The sequence below is a fragment of the Pongo abelii genome, chromosome 11, assembly GCF_028885655.2.
Source record: "Pongo abelii isolate AG06213 chromosome 11, NHGRI_mPonAbe1-v2.0_pri, whole genome shotgun sequence".
NCBI lineage: Eukaryota > Metazoa > Chordata > Mammalia > Primates > Hominidae > Pongo > Pongo abelii.
The window spans coordinates 71,517,485-71,530,682 of record NC_071996.2 but is presented as its reverse complement, the minus strand read 5'-3'; the positions used below and the strand labels follow the sequence as shown (position 1 = coordinate 71,530,682).

Genomic DNA, 13,198 nt, shown 5'->3' with positions numbered 1-13,198 from the left:
CTTGTCTCATATGAGACTTTGGACTTAGACTTTTGAGTTAATGCTTAAATGAGTTAAGACTTGAGGGGACTGTTGAGAAGGCATGATTGTGTTTTGAAATGTAAGAAGGACATGAGCTTTTGGAGGGGTCAGTGGCAGAATGATATGGTTTGGCTCTGTGTCCCCACCCAAATCTCATGTCAAACTGTAATCCCCACATGTTGAAGAAGGGAACTGGTGGAAGGTGACTAGATCATGGGAGGAGATTTCCCCCTTGCCGTTCTCATAATAGTGAGTGAGTTCTCACAAAATCTGATAAAAGTGTGTAGCACTCCCCCCTTCACTCTTTCTTCCTCCTGCTTTGGTCATATGAAGATCTGCTTGCTTCCTCTTTTCTTTCCACTATGATTGTAAGTTTTTTGAGATCTCCCCAGCCATGTGGAACTGTGAGTCAATTAAACCTCTTTTCTTCATAAATTACCCAGTGTCAGGAGTAGCAGTGTGAGAACAGTTTAATACAGATACCAATCAAAAAGAATTTCCTGAAATGCCAGGTAAATAATTTAAAATATTGATTTTTAAAGATAGTAAAATGCAAGAGAAATCTGAAAACCAATACAAAGAAATCAGAAATCAATTCAGGATATGAATGAGAAATTTACCAAGGAGACAAATAGCATTTTTAAAAAATAAGCAGAAATTCTGGAACTAAAAAATTCATTGAAGGAAATACAAAATACACTTTAAAGCTTAAATCATATACTAGACCAACCAGAGATAAGAATTTCAGAACTTGAACACATGTCTTTTGAAATAATCCAATCAGACAAAAATAAGGAAAAAAGAATAAAAAGAATGAACAAAGGCTTTGAGATGTCTAGGACTAAGTAAAGTGACTGAACATGGACTAAATAAAGCAACTGAACTTATGAATTATCAGTATCCTGAAAGGGAAGAGAGATCAAAAGGTTTAGAAAACATATTTTAAAAAATCATCAATAACAACCTCCCAAGTCTGTCAAGACTGTTAGACAACCAGTTCAGAAGTCCAGTGATTCACCAGGCAAACATATTACAAAAAGGAATTCACCATTATATATTATGTTCAGAATGTATAAAGTCAAAGTAAAAGAAAGAATTTTTAAATTAGCAAGAGTAAAGCATCTACTCATCTATAAAGGAAACCCCATCAGGCTAATAGCAGACTTTTCAGCAGAAACCTTACAGGCCAGAAGAGAAAGAGATGGCATTTTCAACGTGCTAAAAGGAAAAAAAAAAAACTGTTAGTCAAGAATTTTGTATCCTGCCAGAATAAGCTTCATAAGTGAAGGAGAGATAAAGTTCTTCCCAGACAAGCAAACTTTTAGAAAAATTATCACCACTAGATTGGACCTACAGGAAATGCTCAAAGTGGTCTTAAACATGGAAACAAAAGGTCATTGCTCACCATCACAACAACACATTGAAATATAAAACTCACAGTTCATATAAAATAATCACACAAGGAAGAAGAGAAAAAAATAAAATGGCATAACAGAATTTCATCAAACTACAAAGACAAAAGAAAAAAACAGAGAAAAAGAGGGAAACAAATAATTTATAAAACAACTTGAAAACAATCAGCAATATGACAGGAACAAAGCCTCACATATCAATATTAACCTTGAATGTGTGACTCCCGAAAATCTGAGACAGGTCCCAGTTAATTTAGAAAGTTTATTTTGCCAAGGTTGAGGATGTACACCCATGACACAGCCTCTGGAGGTCCTGACAACATGTGCCCAAGGCAGTCAGAGCACAGTTTGGTTGTATACATTTTAGGGAGACAGGAGACATCAATCAACATATGTAAGGTGAACATTGGTTTGGTCTGGAAAGGCAGGACAAGCCAAAGCAGGGAGGGGTCTTCCAGGTCATAGGTAGATAAGAGACAAATGGTTACATTCTTTTGAGCTTCTGATTAGCCTCTCCAAAGGAGGCAATCAGGTATCCCTTTATCTCAGTGAGCAGAGGGGTGACTTTGAATAGAATGGGGCGCAGGTTTGCCTAAGCAGTTCCCAACTTGACTTTCCTCTTTAGCTTAGTGATTTTGGGGGCCCATATTTTCCTTTCACAAATGTAAATGGATTAAATGTCCACTATTAAATACATATTGGAAGAATGGATTAAAAAAATATAATCCAACTAAATGCTGACTATAAGAAACTCACCTTACCTATAAAGATACATATAGACTGAGAGTAATGGGGTGTAAAAAGATATTCCATGCAAATGGAAACCAAAGTTGAGCAAAAGTAGCCATACTTATATCAGATAAAACAGACTTTAAATCAAAAATAGTAAAAAAAAAAAAAAGACAAGATAATTATATAATGATAAATTCAACAAAATGTTATAACAATTCTAAATACATATGAACTCAACATCAGAGCACCCAAATTCACAAAACAAATATAAGCAAAACTAAAGAAAAATAGGGCAGTACAATAATAGTGGGGGAATTTAACATGCCACTCACACACTAGACAGATCATCATGTCAGAAAATTAGCAAACAAACATTGGACATAAACTAGACTTTATACCAAACTTAACAGACATTTACAGAACATTCTACCCAACAACTACAGAATGTACATTCTTTTCATCAGGATATGGAACATTTTGTAAGATCAGATATTAGGCCACAAAACAAGTCTTAATGAATTTTTTAAAAACTGAAGCCATATCAAGTATCTTCTCAGGCCACAGTGAAATAAAACTAGAAATCAATACCAAGAAGAAGTTTGGAAACCATACAAATACATGGAAATTAAACAGCATGCTCTTGAATAATCACTGGGTCAATGAAGAAATTAAGATGGAAATTAGAAAATTTTTTGAAATGAATGAAAATGAAAACACAACATACCAAAACCTGCGGGATACAGCAGAAGCAGTGCTAAGAGGGAAGTTGATAGCATTAAATGCCTATATTAAAAAAGTAGAAAGATCACAAATTAGCAATCTATCACTGCACTTCAAGAAACTAGAAAAAGAACAAACCGAACCCAAAGTTAGCAAAAGAAAAGAAATAACAAAGACCAGAGCAGAACTAATCAAAACAGAAACAAAAAAAAAAGGAACAATGAAACAAAAAATTGTTTCTTTGAAAAGATAAAATTGATAAACTGCTAGCTAATCAAGAAGAGAGAAAATCCAAATAAACACAATCAAATATGAAAAAGAAGATATTACAACAGATACCACAGAAATACAAAAGATTATCACAGACTATTATGAACACCTACACTGGAAAACTTAGAGGAAATAGATAAATTCCTGGAAACATGCAACCTACCAAGATTAAATCAGGAAGAAATAGAAAACCTGAACAGACTAATAATGAGTAGCAAGACTGAGTCAGTAATAAAAAATTTCCTAACAAAAAAAATAAAAGCCCCGGACCAGAAGGATTCACAGCTGAATTCTACCAAACAGGCAGAGAGCTAATACCAATCCTCCTGAAACTATTTTAGAAATCAGAGGAGGGAATTCTCCCTAACTCATTCTACAAGGCCAATATCACCTGATACCAAAACCAGACTAGTACATCACAAAAACAGAAAACTACAGACCAATATCTCTGATGAACATAGATGTAAAAATCCTTAACAAAATAACTGAATCCAAGAGCACATCAAAAAGATAACACACCATGATCAGGTGGGATTTATACCAGGCAATAAACATGATATATCACATAAACAATATTAAGGGAAAAAATTATCATTTCAATAGATGCAGAAAAAACATTCAACAAAATTCATCATCCCTTCTTGATAAATATTCTCAATAAACTAGGCATAGAAGGAACATACTTCGACATAATAAAAGCCATACAAACCAAAAGCAAATATCATCCTTAATGGGGAAAAGTTGAAAGAATTCTAAGAACTGGGACAAGATAAGGATGCCAATTTTCACCACTCTTATTTAACATAGTACTGGAAGTCCTTGCCAGAGCAATCAGGCTTAGAAAAGAGGAAGCCAAATTATCCCTGTTTACTGATGAAATCATATTATTTATAGAATACCCTAAAGACTTCACCAAAAACTCTTAAATTTAGTAAGCAAATTCAGTAAACTTTCAGGATACAAAATTAATTTACAGAAATCAATAGTGTTTCTATACACCAATATTGAGCTAGTTGAGGGCCAAATCATGAAGTTAATCCCATTTACAATAGCTACAAAAAAAAATACTTAGGGTTATATTTAATCAAAGAGGTGAAAGGTCTCCCTAAGGAGGACCACAAAACACTGATAAAAGTAATCATAGATGCCACAAACAAATGGAAAAACATCCCATGCTCATGGATTGGAAGAATTAATAACATTAAAATGACCATATTTCCCAAAGCAATCCACTGATTCAATGTAATCCCTATCAAATTACCAATGTCATTTTTCACAGAATTAGAAAAAAAAATTTTAAAATTCACATGGAACTAAAAAAAAAAGAGCCCTAATAGCCAAAGCAATCCTAAGCAAAAAGAACAAAGCTAAAGGTATCATATTATTTGGCTGACTAAATTATTCTACCAAGGTATACAAATAGACACACAGATCAATGGAACAGAATAGAGAACCCAGAAACAAAGCCACATACCTAAAACCAAGTTGTCTTTGAAAAAGTCAACAAAAATATTCATTGCAGAAGTGACACCCTACTCAATAAGAGCTGCTGGAAAAATTGGATAGCAGTATGCGGAAGAAAGAAATTAGACCCATACCTCTCACCACTTACAAAATTAACACAAGATAGATAGAACACCTAACCATAGACCTGAAACTATAAAAATACTAGAAGGAAACCTAGGAAAAACTCTTCTGGATATTTGCTTAGGCAAAGAATTTAATTCAAAGTCCTCAAAAGCAAACACAACCAAAACAAAAATAGACAGATGGGAATAAATTAAGCTAAAAAGCTTTTGCACAGCAAAAGAAGCAGTCAACAGAGTAAACAAACAACTTACACAATTGGAGAAAATATTTACAAACATTACATCCAACAAAGGGCTAATATTCAGAATCTATAAGGAACTCAACTTAAGCAACAACCAAATAATTTCATTAAAAGGTAGGTGAAGGACGAGCAGATATTTTTCAAAAGAAGACATACAAGCAGCCAACAAACATGAAAAAATGCTCAACATCACTAATCATCATAGACATGTAAATTAAAACCACAAAGAGATACCATTTTACACCAGTCAAAACAGCTATCTTTAAAAAGTATAAAAACAACAGATGTTAGCAAAGATGTGGAGAAAAAAGAATGCTTATACACTGCTGGTGAGAATGTAAATTAGTACAACCTTTATGGAAAACAGAATGGAGATTTCTCAAAGAACTAAAAATGGAACTACCATTTCATCCAGTAATCCCACTACTGGGCTGTATTATGGACAGCGTTCTCTAGAGGGGCAGAACTAATAGGATATATATCCATATATGTATACACACACACATACACACATATATATACATATATATAGGAGTTTATATGTATATAGGCATTTATAGGATATGTATCCTATTTTGTGTGTATTATATATATATATGGGAGTAATAGGATATATATCATTTTATATATATATTTAGGAGTTTATTAAGTATTAACTTACATGATCACAAGGTCCCACAATAGGCTATCTGCAAGTTTGAGGGGCAAGGAAGGCCAGTCTGAGTCTAAAATCTGAAGAACTTTGAGTTTGATGTTTGAGGGCAGGAAGAATACAGCAGGAGAGAAAGATATAGGCTGGGAGGCTAGGCCAGTCTCACTCATTTACATTTTTTTTCTTCTTGCTTTATATTCACTGAGAGCTGATTAAATTGTGCCCACCAGATTAAGGGTGGGTCTGCCTTCCCCAGACTGCTGACTCAAATGTTAATCTCCTTTGTCAACACCCCCACAGACTCACCCAGGGGATCAATACTTTGTATTCTTCAATCAAGTTGTCACTCAGTATTAGCCATCGTATGAGCATATACAAAGGGAAAGAAGTCATTATGTCAAAAAGATACCTGCACTCATATGTTTATTGTCACACTATTCACAATAGCAAAGACACAGAATCAATCTAAATTTTTATCAACAGAGGATTGGATAAAGAAAATATGGTATACCGTGGAATACTACTCAGCCATAAAAAGGATGAAATCATGTCTTTTGCAGCAACATGGACAGAACTGGAGGACGTTACCCTAAGTGAAAAAATTCAGAAACAGAAAATCAAATGCCACATGTTCTCACTTACAAGTGAGAGCTAAACAATGGGTAAACATGGACATATAGGGTGGAATAATAGACGCTAAAGACTCCAAAACGTGGGAGGATGGGAGGGAGATGAAGATTGCAAAATTGCCTATTGGGTACAGTGTTCACTGTTCAGGTGATGGGTGCACTAAAAGCCCAGACTTCAATATGCATGTAAGAAATCTGTGCTTGTACCCCCTAAATATACAAAAATTTTAAAAAGTTAATTTTAAAAAAGAAGCAGTTTGAAAAAATGTGATCATGTTTTCTTAGCTGAAATTCACACACACATATACACATAAATCCTTTGAGGTCCACAAGGAAGGAAACCTAGAACTGTCAACTTGTACAAGGTGACACTGCCATTAGGTGATGGGGCCAGGACTAGAGCCCAGGTTTACCGAATCCTAGTCTATAGAATTTGCCAACATATCACATTGTCAGAGCTTAGTAAATGATAAAAGCTTACATTTTAGTTCCCTACTCCATTTCTTTCTCTCACATCACCTCTCCTGACCGTAAAAATGACCCCACAAGCATGAGTTGTACAGAAAAACCTGGATAATCCACAAACAAAATCAAGTTCGTTGTGTAAGGAGGGCCCAGCCACCACTGTAGTTTTCGCATTGCCCCCTTGTGGTAAGTGAAGAAATCACATTAATTTCAGAAAGGTAGAGAATCGGAAACATCCAACTTTGATTAACTGAATTTCTAGTTATATGGTGCCATAACCTTTTATGTTGAAAATCTTTGAAATAATTTATATTTCTTGATTTCCTAGTAGGTACAATATCCAAATATAAAATGAATAATCTTTTATTCCCTCAACAGATCTGTATTGATTGTCTTCCCCAGACATGGTGCCGGGGACTGGGGAATGCATATCAGTTATGATGCTTTCCCTAGTGGAGTTTTCAGTGTGTGAGGAAGATGACATCAACACAAAAAAACCCCACTCATCATTCAACAAATATTTACCACCTATAGTTTTCCAGGGATTGTAACTAATGTTGGGCATAGAGTGGAGGACAAGAATATCATTGTGTGTTTGTGTGTTGCTTGCACAAAGCCGACATTCTAGTAGGGAGAAGCTGGAGAAATGCATTTCACTGGGCAATGATGTTAGTGTAGAAGGTGTAGGGAATAGGGTTGGATCGGAAAGAATCCAAGCCTATGTCCTGGATGTTTGCTTTTTAAAAGAAATCCAAAATATCAGCTTCTTTGCTGATTATTTCTTTACCTCTTATAAAAGCAGAGTAAAGAACATACTCATCCAACTCCACCCAAACTGTGCATATGAGCTGCTGTGGAGAGTTCTGACTTTCCTGTCAGGAGATCTTTCTTCTGAAACTGGCTCTTCTAGTTACTTACCACATCCTGTGTGCCCTGGGATCATGTCATACCTCTTCTCCCGGTCTCCATTTCCTACAAAATGAAGGATTTAAAAGATGATCTGTAAGATATCTTCCAGCTCTAGTGGTCCATGAAATGGCTAAGTTAAAAAAAAAAAGATTCAACTATAATTGCTGTCCTTCTTGAGCACCTGCTTGGTCATTGGTGGTGACAATATTCTCTGTGTTTCTTCTGGTGACAACCAGAAACCTTAAGATGGACTTAGAGACTTAAGAGCTGCAGGACCAGAATAGGCAGCATCTAGTTGATGAAATCCAAAGTCTGCTCGTTGTTCTTGTTCTCACAGGGTTATATTTGCTAAGAGAATGATGCTGAACAAATCACTATTTTTCCTCTCTGGTAGAGTAGGTTGTCTCTTTGCATAATTATCACGTGTTCATTAGTAAACTCATGATGCTTTCTTCTCACAGGGTATAATTGTGAGTCTATTTATAACTGCTCTATTTTCCTTCTGACATACCTAAAGGGCACAATATGCACATTTGGTGTATTGAGACCACACTGTGGGAATGGACCCAGCAAATGATTGGGCCTTATTGGGAGCCCAGTTGCCAATCTAGCTAAGCTTCAATATACATGTAAGGCATAATTTGACTGCTTTACTTTCCCTGTGTCCATATGACTTGGAAAATGTGCCAATGTTCAGCACAGCACTTGGGATGTAGCATGCTGGGGAAAAAAAATGGATGTGAGTCGCCAGCTCTGGATTTGTAGCAGGTCTCTACTCTGTACTATCTGTGTATATTTAGGTGAGTGATTTATCCTTGATTAATTTCCTCATCTGTATAAGGAGCAAGAAAATCTACCTCACTGGGTTGTTTTGAGAATCATAATTCCTAATTTAAGTTACAGCAGGTTAGTCTACACATTTGACATGTGGTACATAGCAAAAGGTTAATAAATGTTAGTTTTCTCCTTAAACAAACTTACCATTACAAAAATAGCAAAGATGTGTGCCAAAACTACAACTAGTCAAGGAACAGAGGAATCTATGGATGGATAGCCCTTGGAGTTGCATTTCAACAATAAGAATATACAAAGAACTCGTGGAGCAGAATTTTGTGAAAAAATATTACGGATAGAGAGATGCTAAATCTTGAATTGGACAGTTGTATGAATTTTAACATTAGCTAAATACTCTTTTTTTTTTTTTAACACTGAGAAGGTAAGTAATACGAAAAGCTAAAAGAGCACACCCAGAAGAAAACCACCGCACCAGAAGCCAAAATACAGGCATTTTCTTATCTAGTAATAACCACTAGCTTAATGAACTTGAACAAACAACTTGATATTTGGGGCTTTATTTTCCATCTATAAGAGTTAAATGGGAAAATCTGCACTTCTATAGACCATCGTTATAAAAGTTGACCTTAAGGAGGAATGGGAATTGTGGCATCGCAGTTTGGGGTTTCAGGGTATTTGCACAGTAATTTTTAAAATATTTATCTTTAAATTTTTTAATTTCTAGACTCTGTAAACTTATGAGTTATGCTATGCTGGGAAGAATTACTGTGCTACTTTCTGAACCCACTTTTACCAGTATTGAGTACGACGAAGGCCCTAGAAACTTCATCCTACAAACAGTAAAATCTCATTAATTTAGAACCCCTCCTACTCACTTTGTAATTTGCCATAATTTGAACGGGTTACTTTTGCTTTACAAAAAAAGGATTTGTTAATGGAGTAGTACATATTGTTTCCAAGGAGATTTATTTGGCAAATAGTAGGTACTTAGTAAATATTTTTGAATAAATGGTTTCCTTTGAACAACTGTTTATTGACACTGTTTTAATGACTCAAATTAATTCAGGAAAATGAATAAAGATGTATTGTATAGCTCTCTAATGCATACCTCTTCTGACCTTCCCAGTTCCCTCACCTGGCCTAAATTACAAAGGTTCTGTTATGCACAAAATCCATTTCACCACAAGGCAATGTCATTGGAGTATGTTCTTTCATTTTTCTTATTGCAACAAGATCCTCAGTTACTTGAACAAATGTCTGTAAATTCAGAATACGTTTGAGTGTCGTTTACTAAGCATTATACACTAAAAACTCCCACTCACAATGGCCATAGTTTTTTAGGGGGTGGGGGAATGTTTCAGCTTCTGGTGAGTTAAAGGCAACAACCTCAATATCAGATGAATAAAATTTTTTTCTCTCCTAAGGCAATTCCAGTCAATGCTTTGATAGTTTCTTTTTTAATGCTGTATATTCTATAAAACTAATTAACTGGCAAATTACCTGAGTGAAAGTCATATTTTCTTTCATTTAGTAATAGAGAAATATATAGGTCAAAATATTAATACAACTTTGAGTTTTGTCCCAGGCAACATTTCCAGATCTCGATTCCCTCCCTCCCTCCCTCCCTCCCTCCCTTCCCTCCTTCCTTCCTTCCCTTTTTCCTTCATGACTCCCTCTCTCCTTCCCTCCCTCTTTGCTTCCTTTCTTCCTTCTTCCCTTCCTTCCTCTCTTCCTTCTGTCCCTCCTTCCTTTCCTTCCTTCCTTTCTTCCTTCTTTCTCAGCTTTATTACTTAAATGATTTAAGTCATTTCATCATCCTTTTCATCTGTGTCGATGAAAAACCAACTCAATTGCCTAAAAAGGCGAAATAACAAGACAAAAATTCTGTAAGTCATCACCATTGGTTTTCATTCACCAGGTTTTCCGCCCCACAGAGGACTGTAGTACATCGTCATCATATTCATAGCTAACTTTCATTTAATTACTAGCATGCTTAAATTGGAATCATTATTTAAAAGACTTTATTTTTTAGAGCACTTTTAGGTTTACAGCAAAATTAGAGGAAGGTACGGAGATTTCCCATATACCCCCTACCCCCCTACACACATAACCTCCCCCATTATCAACATCTCCCACCAGAATGATACATTTGCTACAATTAATGAACATACATTGACACATCATTATCACAGATCCACAGCTTACATTAGGGTTCACTCTTGGTGTTGTATATTTTATGAATTTGGACAGATATATAATGGCATGGTAAGAAAAATTCATTTTAAACATGTAAATAGATTTATTTTTCTATTTATAATAACAAAGTTACTTCCTTGCTTACTATCTTTCCAAGACTTTTTCACTTCCTGATAAAGAGGAACAAAGGTCACAGATCAATGGTGTGTGCCTACTTTTTGTAGCAATGGGCTGTGTATCTCTTTTCACCCAATTTCTACAGGTAAGAAATGTTATTTTTCAGTAAGTGATTTAGTTATTTTTTTCTTTTTTCTCATTAAAATGTCTCTAACATCTCCCTCTTCATGTTTTAGGGATATGCCTTTGCTAAATCCGGGGAGCTCCTAACAAAAAGGCTACGTAAATTTGGTTTCAGGGCAATGCTGGGGCAAGATATTGCCTGGTTTGATGACCTCAGAAATAGCCCTGGAGCTTTGACAACAAGACTTGCTACAGATGCTTCCCAAGTTCAAGGGGTGAGCTATGGGAGGGGAAATAGAAGTATATTAACTGCATTGGCATTCTTTCGTTAGGGCATTCTGACAATCACCTGCATGTTTTCTATGGAATAGGGACCAGTGGGATTGGGATATCCTAAAGCCATATTTTCCACTGCTTCTAACACTGACAAACAGCAGCTAAAGCACAGTGTCTCCCAGGCAGTGACCAGAATCTGTATATGGTATGCACCAAAATCTGTCAGGGTTTTGGATTTCCTCTGAGTCTAACTTTCCTGAGACTCATTTCTGAGTCTGTTTTCAGGCCCAGAGGCTCAGCTTCAACAAGATTCGATACCGCCCCCCAGAGGGTGGGTGAACAGGGCAAGGAAGTCTCCCTACTCACACAGGACCCCAGAGTGTGTTTAGCCTTATGAACAGAGAAGCTGTCCTGGGCAGCCTCTGGAGGAGCCCAGTCAGGAAACTGAGGGAAAGAAATAAATGGTTTTTATCTAGAATCTTGAAGGCGTCAAAGAGCTGACTTTCTGATTAAGGTAGACAGAGCTGTGGTGTGTAAACCCCAAAACCTACAGCCTTGTTCAAGGGGCTTACACACATGATGAGGCTAGACTTTTATAAAACCAGGTGTTTGGATTAAAGTGAAGAGAGCCAAATTTCCCTTCCAACATCTCTACCCACTTTCTGTGAAAATTTAAAAAAAAACCTAACTTAAAATTATTTAAAAAAAGAAATAACATGTTAATAAATTGTTTAAAAAACAAAACCAAAGGAAAAAAAATTTAAGTACAATTTTAAAACTGAACTATGTTCTGTGAGGCTCTTGGAAGAAAAAAACTCACTGGACTGATAGTGCTGTACTGTAGCATGTCTCAACTCCTAGACAGTTTAACCAAAAATACCAAAAATGATATGGCAGAATTTCAACGGATCATGGAATCCTTTTACTCAGGGGGAAATCCCTATAAATGGTCACTTTCAATTCATTTAGGCTTTTTCTGTAAGCACATGTGTTTCCCATAGACTTAGGGTTACACTCTACATACGTGTTGCAGTCTTTCTTTTTTCCCCTGAAATAATCTAAGGTGAACATATTTTCATAATTATGTATTCTTCTACAATAGATTTTTAATGAGTGCCCAATACTTCATTCTCATCTACTGTCATGTCTTAAAGGATTCTCTAGTTACATTTTTCCCCTAGGTTTTTTTCCTCCTTATAAGCAATTTATATCATTTTATATTGAGCTTGCCACATCCTTGATTATTTTCTTAGTTCTCAAAATGTAATCACTGAATCAGTGTATAATCATTTTGGAAGATTTTGATATGCATTGCATAACTGCTTAAAGAAAGTTTGTTCCAATTTCACTCTCATCATTGGAATACTGTAGTCTACTCCCTTTGCTCCTGAATTTAGGCTAAATAAATAAGTCATAATCTTATCTCTTCTATTTTTGTATCCTTCAATCTTCAAGGAGCTTTTGAAGGTTATTTGCTATCACTAGAATTCAGAGAGTAGCATCTAATTATCTTAAAAACACTTATCTTTTTAAAAAGAGGATTTTCTCAGAATTTTTCTAATACTTTTGTTGTTTTTTAAAAAATAAGATTGCTAGCCCAGGTCAAACTTATCTTAAGATTAGCGTGAGGTAGATTTGGCTTTGTTTTCTTGAAGCTGGATAGAAAATATTTCAAAAATATTTTTTAAATGTAGATTACATTTTCTACTGGTTTGAAATGTTTCCTCCCGTTGTGAATATTAACTTCCCATATTAACTTCCCATATATAGTTAGAACTAACTTTGGAGATTCTCTAGTCTGAATTGATCAATTTGACTTATTCTATTTAAAACCTTATTGTTTTAATTGATAAATTTTTTTAATTTTTGTAGATAGATACCAAGTAGGTGTATATATTTATGGTGTACATGAGAGGTTTTGATACAAGCATGCAATGTGAAGTAAGTGCATTTTGAAGAATGGGGTATCCGTTCCCTCAAGCACTTACGCTTTGTGTTACAAACAATCCAATTACACTCTTAGTTATTTTTAAATGTACTATTAAATTAT

General features: G+C 35.3%; 1 protein-coding gene across 1 annotated transcript in view; it reads left to right on the top strand.

Annotated features, from left to right (window-relative positions):
• ABCB11 (ATP binding cassette subfamily B member 11) overlaps window positions 1-13,198 on the top strand; it is a 183,684-nt gene that overhangs the window by 149,070 nt on the left and 21,416 nt on the right. The window contains exons 21-22 of the mRNA XM_054549455.2: window positions 10,790-10,894; window positions 10,986-11,147. Coding sequence (XP_054405430.2) covers window positions 10,790-10,894; window positions 10,986-11,147 — 267 coding nt within the window. The remainder of the gene's footprint in view (window positions 1-10,789; window positions 10,895-10,985; window positions 11,148-13,198) is intronic.